Consider the following 21,047-nt stretch of genomic DNA (forward strand, 5'->3'; position numbering starts at 1 on the left):
AATACTTAGAAATGGTATACAGGGACTGCCAACTGCTGTGTTATTATGTAAACCTTATTTAGTGAAGTTGTAGGTATTATTTGTTGCCAGTGTGTCTGCACGTCTGTATGTGATGGAAGGGAAGCAATGCTGCTGAGTGACTGATGTGATTGGAATGCATCTTTTTATGTAATCAAAGAACTTATCTCCGTCTCTTCTCTACTGCAGTTTTACATCCTTGTATGTCCCTCTGTTTCATGAAGATGAAGAAAATGATTGCATGTTTCCTTCTGCTATTTGCACATACTCTGCTCTCCACTGTCATGGCAAAGGATCTCCCTGGAAGACATTTCACCCGAAGAAGGGATGTTAACACACAATCTCTGAGTAAGTTGCACACAAAATACCCCAAACACCACTACCAAAAGCTGTCTCAAATACAAATGATAAAAGGCATAAGCAGCTGGCCAAACCTTGGCTGAGTTAGTTTATAACAAAAAGGAGATTTTAATTTACAAGCATCTATGTGATAAAGTTTGTAGCAGCTGTTGAAAGAAGGTATTTACTTTTGGGATACCAGATTTACTTTATGGAAGTGGTATTAAATAAATATTTGCTACTAGACTGTTGGCTTGAAAAAAAAAAAAAAAAGAAACAACTTTATTTTCAGTATTTAGAGAATATACATGGTGGTCCATGGAGGTTCTGTCAAATAAGCCTTTTACCATGCCAGAAAGTTTTACATGTGTGTAATGTGCATAAAGATGATTGAATGGAAATCTGTGGCTATTGAAATCTGTGTCTTGTCTTTACATCACTTGATGATAATCCCTTTATTTTGTCAGATTTATTTATCATGAGTAGCTTATTTTATAATGAGTAATTTTTTATGAGCTAATTTTTTCCTCTTTTGCCAAAAATCTTAGGACAGGGTGTATCAGTTTCAGCTTGTGGGCTGTCATGTTTTAAAACATAAAGTTCATCTCACTATTGTTGGTCATCACCAAGCAGTCAACTTTTTAATTTCCTAACAGTTTATGTGACTTAGAATAACTACCTTTTGCTAATTGTTTAAAGTAATTGTCAGGTTATTAAAACACAGCATGGATGGGGTTTGGATACAGCCTATCATTAGGAATTAATGATGCACATCAGTAGTAGATCTCATCAGATACCTCTCTCCAGCCACTGGGAGACAGTAAGTGGACTCCATAAAGGTCACCTAACCCAAGTGACCATGAGGAATGTGAAATGTCCTGTAGAAGATACATTGGGAAGAAAGAATATGGGAGAATGCATGACAGAGAGGAGAGCATGACATTTTATCAGTGAAATGCTTTGTCTAAATAAAATCCAATCCTTTAAATGATGTAAAATTCCATAAAGTACCATTCACAATCTGTTAACTTAAAAACATTGGTTTTCAATTCCAATAGAAAAAATTTAAAACAAAATATAACATATTTCCATTTCTTATTAATCTTCCCCAAAACTAATAGATGCAGTCCTGAAGCACTTGGGGTTCTGCTACTGAAGGCTGAAAACCACAGCTCTAGAGATCTAATTCAGAAAAAACACAGATGTAGGACAACAAAGAGAAATACCCACATTCACACCTTACTTAACAAGACTCTCAAACTTTGTAAAATCCTAAATTCTAAAATGTGATTATATAGAAGCTTTTCCCAAATATTTTAGGGTTCCTTGCAAATACCCTAAGTGAACTTATTACTTTAAGAAATAAACTGCCCGTCTCTCCAGAAAATGAGTGTAGAGGCAAGGTGTTAACTGGAGAAAGTGTCACATTTCTCCGTTGCCATTTTCTGTGATTTTTAAGAATTCCTTTTATAGCCTGTATTTCAAATTTAAATAGTGGAAAATATATTAAAGGGTTCAGTATAAATCGAAACATGTAGATTAAATTATTTATTTCTTATTTCAAAAGCCAAGAGATTTCTGGTCCCTGCATTTGGAAACCACTGGAACCTTACTCAGTTTGGCATATGCAGGATGCAAACAGTTCTGGCTAAAGGAACCTCTTCAAGACATTAAATGATGCAAAAAAACTTGGAACATTCTCTGATCCAGCCCATAAAAGTACGTGGCAGTTTGGAGTCAGACTCTTGGACCTTGCATTCTGTTTCGAGAAATTAGGTCACCTGCTTATGTGCAGCAATGTATAGAAACAGTGGCATGGTAAAACCATGCCTCTCTGAAAAGAACAGAATATGTGAAGTGCCACTGTGCTGGAAAGTTGAGTGTTCCTTAAATGGCATGAGAAAGAACAGGGCCAAAATATGATCTCAGTGACATCAAATAATAGACTTCATAAAATCATTCCAGAATTCCAGCAACTTAACAGGGGTTAGAAATTGTCATATTCTATATAGTATGCATATTATAAGTAGTGGAGGTGATGACAATTGCTGCTGCTGTGTAAAGACTTGCTTGGCAGGCAAAATGGAGCAAAATAGCTGCAAGGAACCAACAGGTATCTGGAAAAGTAATAAAAATTAAGATTGGGTGTTGGATTTTTTTTGATAGAAGTCTCCTTTTCAGGACTAAGATGAAAGTTTATGCTATGTAAGTATAGCAGTATTAAAATAATTTTATTCCTTTTTACTTCTTTTCACCATTTAAAAAAAAGTATTGCTGTGATACCTATTTACTGGTGAAATACCAGTAGTGTCCAAGTACAGAAGTAAAAGTCATTGTTCTAGGAGACTGACAAGTTAAATAAGTAAAATGGAGTGGATTGTCCATATAGAGAGAAAAGTACTTTGAGATCCAGGTTTAGGAGGATTTACTTTTTCATCAGCCATGTACTAATACTTCATAGATTTCTTAATAGTCCTGTTAGGTCTAATTGCCTATACATTTTAACAAAGTCTTCTGGGGGAATGAGCTGTGTCTGAAAATATTTTTTTTTTCTTGTTCCTCAATTTTTCAACTAAATCTCAATGCACATTGTTTTAATTTGGCAGGTCTTTGCATTGCTTATTGCTGTTTAAAATTATTATTGCTATAGCTAGTAATTTCTGTGGAAGAGCTGAAATATTTTGTTCAAGGATCTGTTGGAAATACAGTTGTAGGAACTCTCACTATATGGCCCTTGAAAGCCAAACTGCCTTTCAGGCTTTTCTTTTATTAAACATTGAGTCAGACTTCCAAATATAAAAAAACTTGTCAATTGTGCCAAATTAATTAACTTCTAACATTTTCTTAAGTCTTTCTTGCAGCATATTAGATATGCATGTATTTCAAGTAATAAAATAATTTCTATTATATTGCTGGAAGATGCTGTTTTCATGCTGGTGTATTTATGTTTTAAATAATTGTTTCTGTAGTTGTGTAAGATCTTGAGAAACAACAGAAAGATGTAAGATGGTCAGCTTCTCTTTTCTATAGCAGGTAACAGTCATCTTTCCCCTTATCTGACATATGAACTAAATTTTGCCTTCTTTTTCCCCTCATCAGTACTTTGATCCAGAGTTTGGATCAAATTTGGATTATCCTGATTTGTGAAAGGAAAATAATATTTCATTTTTTTCTAAAGAAAAGCAGTGATATACTTGCTATATGGGTATAAAGATAAAATTATGCCTGTTAGATTAGCTGAATCCCTTCAGATATAATGAAATGCACCTAAACAGGCTGATGAAGAGCAAGATCAGTTGTTCAGACTGGTGATTTCCATACCGTGTTTGCAAGGCCAGTGAGAAGTTCACAGTACCCTTCAGCAGGTTTCATGTCTAGAAGCAACAAGCATCCAGTCCTTGTAGGTCCAAGATGTAGTGCCTACTTGGTATTTGAAGTTGTGGGGTTTTTTTCTGGAGCGGATTTGGGACTTAGACCCTACTGCACCTTAATAATTTATTACAAAACAAAGCAAATCAAAATTCCCACACTGTAAAAAAACCCCACAAGTGTTTGTGTTTGCTTTTTTTTCTTGATGAACTCTGTTCTAGTAAACTGGGCATGTATTTCACTTCATATGGGCATACTTCTTTGGAAAGATCTGAAGTGAATGCATGAAAGCTGTAGTGAATACAGTGAAAGCTTGAATGTAGAATACTATTCTAAGAAACAACATTATTTCTGTTCCTTAGGAATATGAAACATGCAGCTACATGATTTTGAAAATAACTGTGTAAGGAGAAAAGCTAATTTAGGGGGCATTCATTTAGATATTACATGATATCAGAAGAAGCAAAAAAATTAAGAAGTACTGCACAAAATTAAAACAGAAGGAAAAGGAGGCCAAGAAGGAAACGTACTTGGCTCCTGTTCAGTGGAAGCTGCTGTAAAATGCAGATGCATCTGTCTGCATTAAATTATATTTTGCAACAAAATATACAATGATTTGTCTCTTGCTTGTATATGTATATTTCCACTAATAATATGAAGTGAAGTAATCAGAACTATGTGGAACGCTCACTGAGTTTATGAATCACTTGCTACAGTCAGTTAAAATTAGTCCAAGGATTCTTATCTCCAACTTATTTCTTAAACTTGAGTGTATGTAACTATGGCTAAAGACATGTTCAGGTTAAACATTCTGAGTTATTATAGCAGCAAATCAGAAGGGAAAGTATGTGACAAAAGTGAGCCCAACCCATCATGCTTCTGTGGAGTGCAGATAAGATTCCTGTTTAATTTGGGTTTAATTCATTGTATATTTATACAGTAAGAGCTGACCAGAGATCTCTAAATTCTGCTAATGTGGACTGTTGAGCCAATGTGGGATGCTTTCTGCTGTAAGGAACTAATTCACAGCCTCAAAGTATGTATGTGTTATTTCTTAACATAAATGCAAGCCTGACAAGTTTTATGTCCTCAGACATAATCCTGTCAGAAAGTAGAATTATTGTAACTGATGTTTGTACTGCAGTTGAAATGAGAAATATGTCACAGTAACTACATGTGTTAGACATCCTGTACTGGTATAGTACTGGGGGAGATGAAAACTCTTCCATGCAGCAGATGAAGGTAGGAAGTGGTTGCAAATTACATCTTTTGGACTACCACATAAGTAGTTAAAATACTAGCAAAATCCTAACCAAGCTTTTGTAAGGATACAGGGTAATCAAATACCTATCCATTTATTTACCTGTCAGTTTTCTATTCAAAACATGAGGTTGCCATATAAATAGAAACACATTATGTTTGGAAAGAGAGCAAGCAAAGCATTTTACAGCCTACAAAATCACCTGTTTTTTCCTTCTGAGGTGTGTAGACACATAGTGCAATCATGGTGCCTCAAGGCAATATTAGCAATGGTGTTTTGCTTCCCAGTAGTCCTAGTTTCTATAGTTGAGAGGTCACCCATGAACTTTATGCCGACTCTCAAAGCTTCAACTTTCAGCTGCTGGCCTCTCCCCCACAGTAGCTGCTTTTTCAGATTCCAGGGTTTATACACAGAAGGACACCCTCTCTGTGGCTTTGAGGCTCGGTAGCCTGGTTTGTGCTAAGGCTGTGCCTCCCCAGCCCCTCACAGAGGTCCCAGACTCTGAGAAAGAGAGATCTGATCAGCAACCAAATCCCTGCCCAACCAGTTGTTCCTGCAGCTGTTATCCCTTAAACAGCTCCAGCTAATGAGCCATGAGGACTAGCTGGGACTGTGACAGACCTCAGGGATTTATGTCCTAATCTGAGCAGCTCATCTGTAGCCAATTATCATGGAGATCAGAAAGTTTGGATTTCAGTGCTAGCAGTTTTTAACCACAGAACAACATTCTGCTTGCCAACTCTTGTGTTTAGTATTCATTATTAATTTTCATGTATCAAAATTGCATTCACTTGTAAGTCACCTATGGAGTATTTCTGTAATTTAAATTATACGGAATATAATTTGATTTCCAGCATCACAAGAAACTGTATTGTATTTCTTTAATGTGTGTTTCCTCTAACAAAGCCTTTTCCCTCTTTCCTTCTTCTTTTCCCTTTTTTTTAAAGGTAATTTGTAATATTTTCACAGGATGAAAGAATATCTGCTGTTACAGAAAAAAAACTTGAGTCATGAACTAAACATCAAATGATCTTTGTATTTCTGAATTTGTTTGTTACAACCCCCACAAATTACTGCAAAATACCATTTCTGTTTGGAAAAGAGTTTGCCTTGACAATAATTCAGTGAGGAACATTACTGTGAGTAAAAAAACTGTTGTTATGAGTATATTATCAAGGAGCTCAAAGCCTCCTCTGTTTATTATGTCTTGAAGAAAAATCAGGCCAAAAGAAAGAACACTGATATTCAGCAATGTGCTGGTTTTGACTTCATTTTGAGCACTTTACCGTCTTACTTAAAAGCGTACATATGTGCAAAATAATTTGAAAATAATGGAAACAGTATTTGCATGGCTTAAAGAATATCTCATTTTATAGGTGTAAGTGGGTAATCAGACACTGTTGTGGATGAGGACATACTTTAAATTTCTTTGGAACCTTGAAGACACCATTTTATTTAAGTACTACTGAAGTGGAAGAACACTGGTTCAACAGTGGACATGATGTCCCATATGTTTTGGGAGAAGGGGGAATGGTATACAGCACTGTCCCCTCATGCTGTTTCTGAATTTGTTCTGGAAAAGAATCTAATACTTAGACCGTTACCAATAGATAGAAATATGTGGTTTCAGGTCAGCTGATTAATGAGTAATGTTGAGGTTGCTAACAGCTTTCCCCATAAACAAAGACATGGGCAACTTTAAAAAAAAAAGTATCAATAAGAGTTTTTAAAATGTTAAGCTAATGTTCTGAACACAGGACACCACAAACTCAGTAAGGTCACGTTTTTTTCTCTAGATTTTCTATGCTGCTACTAACAATTGTTTACTTTGTGTATCCATTCTTTAATAATTTCTGTGTCACCAACTAAATAGCACCCTAAGTACCTCAGGCAAGATAGGAGTCTCATATCTTCAAGCAGAAAGATACAAAGATCACCTTCCCCCATACAATCATGTTGGTTGTGATTTAATGTTTTCCAGGTGAGTGCAGGAAGACAGTCACAGTCAGTGTAAGTGCTTCCAGGCTGGCTGTGGGAACAGGATGCAAAGTAGCATTACTGTGCATACCATGAGTTTCTCTTTGGTGGCTCAGAAGATGAATTCCTCATCTCTCATGGGTGTAAGCTATCCTTAGCTGTGAGCACATAACATGTGTTTCAGTCAAAAAGTGATGGGTAGATTTTCATGTTGCCGTGTGCATGGGGATATCAGGATTCTTTATGTGTCTGTGCAGGTGTTCCACTGCCTGCAAGGAAAACAACCTGTTCCCTGGTCTTCCTGACCATGAAAGCATGTTTGACTCCTGTCAGGAGACCAAACAGTTTCTGTCTCAGAACAGCATAAACTTGAGGCTATTCTTACACCATACTTTGGCTTCATACCAGAGAAGCACCAGTGTAGGTAAAGAAATGACAAAATACTATGAGTCAGTTCTGGGACTTTGGATTTAGAGAGACTTAGTGTTAATAATGACCTTGTTATTTTGAAAAGCACGACAGAGAAGGAATAGAAATAGTGAGGTGAAATGAGAACAAAGTAATGTACTACTTTAGTCACTGCAGTGACCAATAATGTAGCATTTGCATGTAGAAGGAAATGGAAATCTCTGGAGAAGAGCCTCCCGCTCTACAGTTGTCCCAGAAATTTTGGAAGTTTAGAAAAGATTTTGTCAGAGGCAGCAAAGAAATGTCTGGAGGCTGTGTTCCGTTTAGAGATTGTTCCCAGATGAAGAAATTTGTAAGGAAAAATGGGTGAGCTGCCAAATTCATAATGAATGTTTGGGTTAGGGCCATACGCCTGTGTGTTTGGGGAAAGATTCAGAGCAAGGATGGGGCCAGAAAATACAGGGGCAGGTCTTGGATCCATAGCCTGTCCCAGAGCTGGGAAGAGGGGACATCACCTGCAGAACCAAGTGCAGCACGTGTGTGTGCTAGGAAGGGGGTATTGGGCAGTTTCTAATGTTTACTTCAGGAGCCTAGGTATGATTATATCTGAAATGTACCATACCATACTTTGTCCATCTTTGAATTAAAATAAAAACCAAAAGGAGTGGAAGCTAACTTTCTCAAAATGTTTCACTAGAGACAAGAAGTACTTGGAATAACTGCTCTTCTTCTTTGCAAAAATCACAATCACAAAATGTGTTTCCCAAAGCGTTTTGCACTTAGTATGTTTTTGAATGAATTGGAAATTTAGCTATTCTTTGGCTAGTAGAACTTGTATAATTTTATGACAAGAAGATTAAACCTTCTTGATGACTTAGGATATCTTTCGGAATTTTCTGAGAACATGTCAAACACAATCTTTCTAGCTGGATATTTAGCTAGGGAAAACCAGAACTGTGGACTTCAATAAAAAAAATATTTGATACCCAGGAAATTCATACACCTTTTAACAAATTTCATAGGAGTTATGCAGAGATTTATAAGGAAAGAAGTTCTAAAAAGAAGATGGGCAAGTAATATTGAAGGTTGAGGGAAAATGAAATAATAAAATGGTAAAGAAAGAACAGACATTTAGCAAGAAGTTGTAAAATATGTGAACAGGGAGAATAGTTTTCTCCCCCTTTTATTTAATTTTGAGTGAAGACTGGTTCTGTTACTCAAAGATAAAATCTACAAATAAACCTGGTGTTGCTGCTGGCAGTGTCACAGCACATGTAATTTTTGTATATGCATTACTGGGGTGTGAGCTAAGAAACACAAAATATTAAAATCACCATTGACATCAGTCAATAATTATTCTATGATATCATTTTTTCTTAACTCTTTTTGCTGGAATTGTCATACTCTATAATAAACAGCTTCATGGAGCTAATTGTTATAAATTATTTTTTCAATGTATAAACTTTGTTGTAGAATTTACCAAACTGAGCTAACTTCCTTTTGTTTTGCATACAACAATAGCCTTTTTTAACATTTATCCCATCTCATCTATTAGGATAAAAACCTTCATAACCAAATAAGTAATATCTAGATTAAGGAAAAAAAGTATTAAGGAGTCATAAAGATGTAGGACAAAACCAGAAAATAACTAACTTATTTTTAAACAAGCAGCTTTTTCAAGACAACCAACTTGCAAAAACTTTTGAAAAATCACCATCTAAAACTTGTGTCTTTGAATGTGTTCAGTTTGAATAGGCCCAGATGGAAATGTTTGAGGAAACGAAGCAGTGCTGGGTACATTCTTGCGCATTGGAACTCCACCACTGTTGTTGCTGTTAAATGGCTGGAGCTGTCTCTAGCCCACAGTGACTAGCAATCACCATGCGTGGTTCAGAAGGTACAAAGAACAATTTCCAGGAGTCGTCTTGCGTACAGCCACTCTGTTTGGGCAGGATGGTGAGTTTAACACTGTGGATGGAGCCAGCTGGCCTCTGAGCTTAGCTGGTACCTTAGACTGCTCTGTAGCACTGAGACCAGTGGTACAGCGTGGCCTGCTTCTGTGCTGGGGAGTATCCTGAGCGCACAGACCAGTTCTATCCACAAAGGATGGATCCCTGGCTTATGCTGCTTCCTATATCATGCCTGAATACTGCTTGAGAAAATGTGACTGTCCTCAGACAGCAGTATCAGGAACCGTTCTAATGATTTAACAGCCTAGAAGAATCAATTTGAATGCCCAAGAAAGCTCACTTGTGCTACTTTAGTTGTATTAAGGGAATGTAACAGTGAAAAATGAGAGGATAGAAACACACTCTCAGACACAGACCCTGGGTGGGTGAGCAAAATCAAAGTACTGTGAGCTTTGTCAAAGCGAAAACAGGTTGAGCCTAATTTGAGAAAGGAATAGAAGGAAACCTGTAGTCATCAGATAAAGTGATTTAACTAATTTTACAGCTTTAGAGGAAATGAAGATGCTCAATATTATTTAAAGCTTTGTTTTATGTATCTCTCAGTAATAGGATCCCAGCTGGATTCTTCTTAGTAGAACTGAAATTTCCTTGCATTGTTAGTTTTCCAAAGGTGCCATGACTGTAGCTGTCATTTATGAAGTGGATATTGAGTGGAGAAGGAGAACATATTTACTACTGACTTGATCTTTCCTTCTGTCTTTGTTGGACAAAGCCTCTCCTGGCTTCTACTTTGGATAATACAACCCACACTGGGGGTTTTTTAAACTTTTGTGTTGGCAATACAAGACCTCTGCTGACTTAGAAGTAGGTTTATGGATGAGTAGCTCTTTACAGTGAGTATGTCAATTTTCATAAGAGTGAAAGAGAAGTACTTTGGTTATAAATATGTTTGCCAAAGCTGTGAGAAAGTTCACTGTTCAAAATGAGAGCTGGTCAGAGGAAGAGATTATAGTTTACAGGACAAATGGAGAAGCATGTAACTACTAAAAAGCTATCACTGAAAATTTATCTGAGGGGATAAGTGTTTAGATCTGTCAGTCATTACTACTTATTGCCACTCCTCAAAATACCACCAAAGTGGATTTTTTTATCTGTAGAAGAGTTATATATTATTTTTCACTGAGCCCAAGTTAAATCAACTTTAATAATTATTTTTTAAACAAAAATAATTTTTTTGTTTAAAAAAAAAATCATACCAAATCAGAAGACAAAGATTTTAAATATGTCTTAATTTGAAAATGTTTGGTATTTCTGTAGACAGAACATTGCTGGTCAAGGTAGTTTTGAAAAACACTGTGTTTCATTCAGCTTAATAGATTTTTCCAAAGTAATTCCGCACAATGTCATGTGTTTCTGTCCACCAAGGCTCTCCAGGCTTTTTACCACCAAGATTCATTCCAGACTTCAGAACAGACAAATGAGTCTCTTCAGACTGAGATCCAAATCTTTATATTCCAGTTAAAAGGATTCAATACCATGGCTGTAGTTCTGATTTGTTTTCACAGAATCACAGAATGGACAAGGTTGAAAGGGAGCACAGTGTATCATCTCCAGTGTATCAGGTCCAACCTCCCTGCTCAAGCAAGGCCATCCCAGAGCACCAAAATGTCACAGAATCATGTCCAGATGGTTCTTGAATACCTCCACTGAGGAAAACTTCACCACCTCTCTGGGCAGCCAGTTCAAGTGCACCCACACAAATAAAGAAGTTTTTCCTCCACCTGGTCAGATGGAACTTCCTGTGCATCAGTTTCTGCCCACTGCCTCTTGTCCTATTGCTTGGCACCACTGTGAAGAGCCTGGTCCATCCGCTTAACACCCTCCCTTCAGAGACTGACCGACATTGATGAGGTCCCCCCTCAGGTGCCTCTTCTCAAGGCTGAACAGGCCCAACTCTCTAGCTTTTCCTGATATAAGAGATGCTGCAGTCCCCTAATGATCTTTGTAGCCCTCCTCTGGACCCACTCCAGCAGCTCCATGTCTCTCGTGTACTGTGGAGCCTGGAACTGGACAGAGCACTCCAGATGGTGCCTCACTTGGGCTGAGTAGAAGGGCAGGATCACCTCCCTGGACCTGCTGCCAGTGCTCTTCCTAGTGCACCCCAGGATACATTTGGCTTTATTGGCCACAAGAACACAGTGCCAGCTCATGGACATTTCATTGTCCTTCAGCACCACCAGGTCCATCTCTGCAGAGCTGATTCCAGCAGGTCAGCCCCCATCCTGTACTGGTGCAGGTTATTCCTCCCCAGGTGCAGGACCCTGCATTCACCTTTGTTGAATTTTTGGTTCTTCTCTGCCCATCTCTCCAGCCCGCTGAGGCCATTCTGAAGGGCTGCTCAGCCTCTGGGGTATCGGCCGCTCCTCTCAGCTTTGTGTTGTCAGGGAACTTGCTGAGGAGGCCTCTGCCCCTTCACCCAAGTCATTGGTGAAAAGTTAAACAATACTGGGACTAGTACTGAACCCTGGGGGGACACCACCAGTGGCAGGCCTCAAACTAGATCTTGTGCAACCCTCTGGGATCTGCTGTTCAGCCAGTTCTCAAATCACCTCTCTGTCCACTCACACAGTCCACACTTCCTGAGTTTGCCTGTGAGGATGTTGTGAGAGACAGCGTTGAAAGCCTTGCTGAACTAGAGGTATCCCCTGCTCTGCCCCATCCCTCCAGGCAGTAGTTTCATCATAGAAGGTAATCAGGCTAGTCAGGCATGATTAACCTTTAGTAAATCAATGCTGAAATGTTTTAAAGGAACTAAATCAGCAGCCATTTTATCCATCTCCCTTGTCTGTCCTTCCCCTCATATGCACACACATTCTTAGCCTTCTTTTCTGTAATTATCCTTCTTTCCTCTTGGTCTGCTCCCACAAATCATAACTTGGCATTATCTTTGTATTGCTGGAATAATTAATGTTATATTAGTAAAGATAATTTGTAATTTTATGTATATATAAGGTAATTAAGATAATAGGTAAAAAATAGTTATGTCAGGATATCCGTATCCCATTAGAACGGGAATTTTGTTTCTGCTCAGCTTGGCTTATATTCAGCCTACTCTGATTTTGAAATAATAAGCAATCCAAGCATATTCCTATGCTTATGAATAAAGCTGTACTGTAGACTGCACATGAATAAATCTAGGCAGTCATTTTTATTGTCATTAAAGAGCATTTTTATTCTGTGCCCAAAAATGTTCTTGGTAATCTATGAAAGAGGCTTCTGAGTTAACGAGTGAAAACAGGCATCTTTCTCACCCCCTTGGCAGAAATGCTCATCAAGTGTTCGTCAGCAGTCACAAGTGAATTTGTTTAAAGGACAGTCCACAGAGAGACATTTTTCCAATTGAGTCCTTGATTGGTCCACTTGTACTAGTGAAGTATGACATGATTTTTGATTATACAGTCAGACACTACTTTTCCACCAATCATTTGCCTCATTCACTGTACCAGATGGATGACAGTGCACTGGGAATTGAATTGGGTTTAGCAAAACATTTTTCCAATTGAGTCCTTGATTGGTCCACTTGTACTAGTGAAGTATGACATGATTTTTGATTATACAGTCAGACACTACTTTTCCACCAAACATTTGCCTCATTCACTGTACCAGATGGATGACAGTGCACTGGGAATTGAATTGGGTTTGGCAATACAGGAAACTACTGATTAGGAGTGTCTCATCTTAGTAAAATGAGGATGCCACTGCCGTCTGATGAGCATTCTTCCCATCTGTAACCTTTCAGGCCAGGTATACAAACACAACTAACAACATCACAGGTTTATTCATAGCCACAAGAATTCAAGATGAGCAGACACAATGATTGAAGCCATAGGTATATCTGATCCTATGTTCTGTCTCTGACAGAGGCCAAAAGTAGATGCATGTGGAATAACTTAAGGAGAAGAGAATGCCACCTGCAGTTATTCCCTGAGCTGCAATGCTTTTGTGACTCAGGGATTTCCTAATTTGGAGGAGTCTTTAGTATACACATTAAACCTCTGTTGATTTCTTTTCATCAGTATCCCATCAAAGTCCTTTTAATCTTTTTCCATATGCTGTCTTCTTCTGTGGCAAGTCTGATAGCTCAACTCACAGGCTTGCCTCAAGCCTGTCATGTGCTGGCTTCCTGTGAATGGTCAGTCCCTATCCATTGTCATCATGCAGCTCATGCTTGTGTGTCATATTTCTTATATTCTTTCAGAAAAGTATGCTGAGCAGAAGCTGGAGGATGTACCCAGGGTCCCAGAAAGCTCTTCAGATGCCTAGAAGGCAGCCAGCCTTCACTTCTGCTGCTGTCCCTAATAGCTTGGCCTGCCCATCTGTGCCGTAGTCGGATATAGACATACTCTGTCTGTAATATTTCTGCTTCAGTGACTCTTATAAAAAAAGGCTTCTGATAGCTGACATAGATTTCAGGGAGTGTTCAGTTATGAGTGTTTTTTTTTGGCTGAGTGGAGTGCCACTGCAGACAACAGGATTTTCTCTCTGAGGCAACTATATAATTTCTCTGTGATGCTGAGCTAGTCCAATACATGAAAGTTTCCCCAGATGGGTATTAATTACATGTTTGAAATCATGACATTTGATTTGTAGAACTGCTGAGCACTCACAGCTGCAGTTGACGCCATTGAGAGCAGTAGTTTGTACATACAAAGTGCTGCTTAGTGCCAATTTCCTTGAAAAATCAGTCCCTTCACATTTCTTATCAGTCAGTGCAATTAACAGATGTTTTTGACATGTATTCCTTTGTGTTCTGTTTTCTCTGTTTTTAATGAAACACTTATATTCTCCTGACTTGTCACAGTATTAGATTTCTAAATTCTCAGGCCCTGCCACACAAAACATTACAGTGCAGCTCACTTAAATAGTTAACTGTCATTCAGAGAGGATTTCCACTCTTGCATGGGGAATGAAGTCAAAATCTCAACAATGACACAATAGGGTAACGCATAAATACCTGAAGAGTGACATTTGACAAGGGCATGTGGTGGTAGGACAAGAAATAATGAGCCAATAATAAACTAAAAGAGGCCAGGTATAGATTAGATATAGGGAAGAAATTATTTTCTAAAAGGCTGCCCAGAGAGGTTGTAAATGTCCCATTCCAGGCAGTGTTTAAGGCCAGGTTGGATGGGGCTTTGAGTAAATCAGTCTAGTGGAAGATGCTCCTGCTCATGGCAGGGGGTTTGAACTACATGATCTTTAATGTACTTTCCAATCCAAGCTCTGTGTGATTCTATCTCACCATTCCACTGCCATTAACCATTCTGGGCACTTAACTCACATATACACACACACACACACACACACACAAAAATACATATAATGATCAAGTATCAGGTAGTTTTTGTTATTTACTGGAGAACAAATTTATATTGTCCAAGTAGTCATAATTGTGGTATGTCCTATTTTTCCTGAATTTTCAGAGCACTTGTCAGAGTAAACCTGAACCTATTTGCCTTTTGAAATTGTAAAGTATTATTTTTGCATTTTCCTTTTAGAAAACTCTTGCAACAACAAACATCTGGACCTTGTTTTCATCATTGACAGCTCTCGCAGTGTGAGTCATTATGACTTTGAAAAAGTGAAGGAGTTCATTTTGACCATCTTGCAGTTTCTGGACATCAGCCCTGATGCCACGCACGTGGGTCTGATTCAGTACGGCAGCACCGTCAAACAGGAGTTTTCATTGAAGACCTTCCGGCGGAAGCAGGACATCGAAAGAGCGGTGAAGAGGATGATGCACCTGGGCACTGGCACCATGACTGGACTGGCTCTGCAGTATGCGGTGAACATTGCATTTTCAGAGACAGAGGGGGCTCGACCTCTGAGGCAGAATGTGCCCCGAATTATCATGATAGTGACAGATGGGAGACCTCAAGATCCAGTGGCAGAGATTGCTGCTAAAGCACGTAACTCAGGAATCCTGATTTTTGCTATTGGAGTGGGAAGAGTGGATATGAACACTCTGAAGTCCATTGGGAGTGAGCCACATGAAGAACATGTGTTTCTGGTTGCTAATTTCAGTCAGATTGAAACACTAACCTCTGCCTTCCAGACTAAACTTTGTGGTAAGATTTTTATCTATAGATTTGAATATACAGATGAAAGTGAAACAGAAAAAATATACATTATAATTAAACTTTTTTTTTTTACATGAAACCTTATATGTTAGAACATATATATTGAAGGGAGATTAGCCAGACAACATCCAGAGCAGCAGTCACACATGTGGGGAAAACTCATGCTACTATTAAGTGCCATAAAATGTGATTTAATTGCTCATAAGCAGTTAGGCAAACACACATATCATGATTTTCCTATTTATTGCATAATAGCAATAAATTTATGATCTCTACTATTTGGATATTAGATAAGTTTTTTCATCTCTTCATTTTAAGTGTGATCTCCCTTAGTAGTGAAACTTAAAACTGCTGAACAGTCTTTCAGTTATTTAAATAGTCTTGAGAGTTCATGGATTCCTCTTCCAAAGTTTACATACTAATTCTATGCAAAGAATCATTTCTATATATGCCTTGTGACTGGAAGTGAAACAGACTTAGCAGCTTTTGTATTACATCTATTTCAAATACAAGAAGTTAGGAAAAGCTGTTGCAGTGATATTATTCATTCATACAATAAGGTAAATATTTTAATAGACATTAACTAACAACAGAGATGTCACTTCCATCTGTAATTCCCTGATAAGGAATTCCTTTTTGCAAATATTATGGCATTCATAATTAATTTTATTTTAATCTGTGTGCTTAGTAGACTTTTCTTTTTTATTTATTCCTGAGATAAATATGAAAGTATTTCATTGAAATTTGGCATTAAACTGATGTATTTTCACTAGAATCTGGAAAAAGAATGCATGGTAAGATTAAATGCTCACTCACATCTAGGGATGCTTTTGCCAGAAAAGCACTGCAGCTTATTGTAACGATAGTCTGGAGAATTTTCCTTACTTGGTCTTTTCCAAAATTGTTTCAAAGAGCAGCTGTACTGCCTCAGCACAAAACACCAACACAGACATTCATCAGAGAATAGATTTTTTTTTCCCGTTTCTTCCTTGCTGTATTATTAGCTGGCGTAGTAGGATATATTTAAAAACCAAGAAAAAGTAAACTAATCATGGATTCAGAGTTTAAATGGAATGCACAGCAAATGCAGATTTTTTTTAGATTATGCTTTAGAAACAAATCCAGTACAAATACCATTTACTTGGTTAGTTTGTTTTTTTTTCTGATTGGGCAGTGTCTAATAAATTTATTAGAGTTTTTATCTAACTTTTAATCAAACTTATGTGTTCCTCAGTAAAGCCACCCCCCTGCTGCTGATGGAGGACTATGGAGGTGACAAGGATGCAGTTGTCTCCTGCTCCCAGGGAGTGCCTCCACAGGATTTGCTGTGCTGAGAATTCAAAGTGAGATCCTAAGACATGTTTAAAAACTCAGACCCAGATTCAACAGAGAGTTTAAGCTGTTAAATTCATATGGATTTCAACATAAGGTACAAATTGAAGTCAGGATCCATAACATTTTATTTGCTCTTGATTGTGAAGCAGCATTCAGCTTGAGCTTTACTCGAGACTAATCATAGCCTCTGCTTCCTAGAGCACCTACATTCCTCCTGGAAATGTGGTTGGTCCTCCCAGATGTGGACCTAGAGGCAGTATCATTGTAGCTGAGTGGAAGATCTGGACACCTTGTTTCTTTGCTAACGCCATTGAAGGCACCTCTCTGGTCAAGTCTTCCGGAATGCTCTCTGCTGAGCTTTGTGCTGTGGGAAAAGACTTTGGCCCCTGAGCTGTCCTTGTGTTTGAATCACTCCTATGTCTGTGAGAATGTGTGCTCATGGTTCCTGTGATGACAAGAGAAAACCATGGCCAAATGGTGAAGCTCTGTGGGGAAAACAAAAAGTAAGCCAAAATAACCGCTACTTATTACTGGATGGGGGAAGACCACTAAGTACCCAGGACCTATATTTTCAAAAGAATTCCTGTAAACTGGATGTGCTCTATTCTATGAAATCAGAGGTTCCCTACAGTTGCTGCCCCTGACTGCTAAAGGCTTGGGGATGTCAGAAACACCAGTTGAAGCCAGGACCCCTTTTTATTACTAGTTAGAAAGGTAAAACAGAAGCAAAGAGCATCCTGAGGGATCAGAAGCATGAAGAATAAGACAAGAGTTGAAAACTCTGAAGAATGTCAGTGGAAATGGGAACAGAATCCAGGAAAGGAGATGGAGATTAGATGAAGTGTGAGAAAGACAGAACTTGGGATGGAGTAGTCCAGGGCAAATAAAGTCTTTATTACATTCCTGTAATGTAAATAGTGGTGTCATCCCCATTTTGTATTGGAGGAATGGAGGCACAGAAACAAGGTTAAGTTTGTCAAAACCACCCACTAATTTTAAATATTTGACTCAGTGCAATCCCTGGTATGATTTTCAGGCATGTAACATTTTTGGAGCTAATTCAACATGTTATTCACAGCTCTTCAGCCATCACTTGCATTCTTGCAAATCCAGATTCAGGTGTTTCTATCTGAACAGTTATAGTGTGAAGGCTGATGTTTCCTTGAAGATACTGGTATAATTGTCTTGCCCAAAATCAAATAAGGGCCCTGTGATATAGAGATAAGATCTAATTCACAAGGCTCATGTTCAGATTATTGGTTAACTATGAGATCACCCTTTCTATTACCTTCCTGTGATCACCGAACACCTCCTGAAACAGATGTGGTTGCAGAAATCATTCAGAGAGCAGATTCCACCAGAAATCAGACTAATGACCAGGGTATCACTGCTCTGAAATGGGGGCAACAGAAACACTTCAGAATATGTACACTGAACTTGTGTGGTAGATGGGAAGACTCGTAATAGCAACAAAGTACTCTCAGAAGAACGTGAGTTACTGGACTTCTGTCATTGAATGCTATCATTTTCAGAATGACAGAAAGATGACAAGACAAGAAGTCAAAGCAGGTCTATGTTCACATAAATAAAAGTACTTGAGAAGATTTATTATGGGACAAATTTGTGAAATCCAAGAAGCTGATTGAGACATTAGGGAATTCTCGGGGTTTGTCTGTTAGCAATAAATACCTAACTCTTGTAACCATGCCAAAGAGCAGATACATAGTATATATCTTAAAATCATGTGGGTTTTTTCCACAAGTACCACACCTACAAGGTTAAGTTACTTAGCAAGTTTCTGTTGTGGCTTCTAGAAGATTACTGTTAATATCTATTCCATAAATTCTGAGCTTTGTCGACCTAGCACGCTAAGGAACACATCAATCCCTAATTGCTGTTGAGCAAAATAGATAATTTGCCACACATAAGTTCTCTGAGAAGTAATTCACTTATATATTATAGAGATTACATACAAGCAATGCTGCACTGGAAAGAAAACATCAAGATTTTTTTATCCCAAATACTGCTCTGGAGAAAAATAGTTAAACAATTAATTCGACTGAATGGGCCTCCATTCTTTTTATCTTTCATTGTCTGTCTGCTGCATTTTAATACTTGCTATTAGAGACATAAAATACAAACAGAACAAAAGTAGACTCAGAAAGATGTACAATATGGAGGGTAGCTCAACTCAGCTCCTGCATAATGAATCTTGGAGATATATATACTCAGTGTCATCATGTATTATTTGCATGTACCTCAACATTCATAACTAAGCAAGCAAAACAGTCTCTTCATTAAAATAGTCTCTTCATTAAGTTGTTTTTTAGTCATTCTTTATTATTGGGTGCTGTGTGGTGATTTTCTTCACGTGAGAAACTGAATTTCCTCTAAATCAGCTTACACTTAAACTTCACTTATTTTCTAACGTTGATTATAATAAGTTTGTTTCATTGTCTTCATAGGGCCATGAAATGATTCATTTTTTTCAGATACTCCCTTGTGTATTTTTATTTTCTTAAGCTCTCATTTTTGTCTTTACTAGCGACACTTAATTTGAAATTTCTGAGTTACTTCACTAAAATTTTCTACACCAGTTTTTTTTCAGTTGTGACTACAAGTAATTAAGACCAGTAGCTAATAATGTTTTCCTTTTTTTCTTTCAGTGCCTCATATGTGCAGTATAGTTGAGCATCACTGTGATCACTTCTGCATAAACACCCCTGGCTCCTACTTGTGCAGATGTAAACAAGGATACATTCTGAATGCTGACCAGAAGACTTGCAGCAGTATGTTATCTTTCTTTTCTCTTTCATATTCCCAAAAAGTGTTTAACATCACTTACCCTTTCTGTTGGGCTCATAAAGAACTAAGGTCAGTACATAATTAATTATAATCATCAGAAAGTGTCTAGAAAGGTGAAGTTGTAATTATTTTTCTTGCTTTAAGTGAAGTTCTTACAAATCTTTCTGAAATACATCCAGCTGAATTTTATACACAACTCTGCAGAGGTACACTGTAACTATAATGAAATTACATTTGAATTTTATTAGTATTTTAAGTTCAATCATTAAAAACAACAAAATCAATAACTTTATAATCTCAAATGAAGTGAGTTTAGATAGTTTACTAACTTGTCCAGCTAGCAACAGTACTAGAAGGTACAGAAAGGTGCAAAAATCCCCATACTAGAAAACTGAAATAACATTCTGAAAAGCTCTTTCTGACTGCTGGTGGAAAATTAAGGGTTTGCAACCTTTCAAAGAATGGTTTCAGAAGTCTTGCTTATCCTCTCTTTAAAAGTGTTGACTTTTTTCAGTTTTGAGTAATTTGCTGTATAGTTTGTAACAACAAACTTTATTTCACTTTAATTTTGATTTTTGTGATCAGTATTTTGTTAGTCCATTTTAACTTCTTTTCTAGTAATTAACAGCAATTTACATTAGAGGGATATGCCAAATTTATTTCTGTATCCCACTTATTTTAAAGAAATTTTGTAACACTATCTTTAATTACTTGTGGAAAATGTGCATGCTAAAAATTCAAGTTTTTATCACATAGCAGTGTACAGATTCACATAAAAGTGATTGGATTAAAATTAAAGCTGCTACATTGATTTTAGCCAGAAGAAAAATTTTGGAAAACGTCTTTTCAAGAACCTGTGAGAAACAGTTATCAATCATGAGAGCATAGGATGTAGCTCTTACAACTGATAATTTAGAACTAAGGTGAAGACTGCAGGCTTAAAACCTATCATTGTGTTTGATGTTTTGTATCTCAGGAGAGTGCCATAAAACTACCAGGTATCTTGTGATTAGTGGATTCTTAGTCTCTCTTGCTTTGAGCTGTGTTTAATATCAAATACTAAGCACTAATGAAACAGTGAAGGTATGTGAATAAATTTTAAAAAATTACAAGTATGAAAAATTATTTCTTTATTGTATCTTCTTCTTTTTTCTCTGTTACATTTCCATAGTTTTTCTCAGCCAGTAGTTCAGCATTTGGGCACTGCACTGCTTCAAATACAGGTTAATTTCGAAGAGTTTTGGAATTGTGTGTAATTTTCCTGCTGGTGACCCATGCACAGTAACCCTCAATATGCTCCCTCTCTACCATTTTTCAAAGCCCTTTGCTGCATTGCTTTACCTTCTTTTTTAGCTATGATATCTATTAGTTTTCCCCACTTACGTCTCACATGATTTCTTTGATTCACCTGCTTTGATCATCAGTAAGATGATACCAGATTGCACTTTGATCAATATGAAAGGAAAGTTAGTCCTTCAATGTGTT

The 21,047-nt window shown here is 37.5% G+C and overlaps 1 protein-coding gene across 5 annotated transcripts in view; it reads left to right on the top strand.

The window, feature by feature from the left end:
* Positions 1 to 21,047, top strand: part of MATN2 (matrilin 2) — a 68,162-nt gene that overhangs the window by 9,233 nt on the left and 37,882 nt on the right. For all 5 annotated transcript variants that reach the window (XM_030266456.4, XM_030266459.4, XM_072924845.1 and 2 more), the window contains exons 2-4: positions 208 to 366; positions 14,841 to 15,410; positions 19,424 to 19,546. In XM_030266456.4, the coding sequence (XP_030122316.4) occupies positions 222 to 366; positions 14,841 to 15,410; positions 19,424 to 19,546 (838 nt within the window). In that variant the 5' untranslated portion in view covers positions 208 to 221. The remainder of the gene's footprint in view (positions 1 to 207; positions 367 to 14,840; positions 15,411 to 19,423; positions 19,547 to 21,047) is intronic.

This window comes from Taeniopygia guttata, chromosome 2, assembly GCF_048771995.1.
Source record: "Taeniopygia guttata chromosome 2, bTaeGut7.mat, whole genome shotgun sequence".
Classification (NCBI taxonomy): domain Eukaryota; kingdom Metazoa; phylum Chordata; class Aves; order Passeriformes; family Estrildidae; genus Taeniopygia; species Taeniopygia guttata.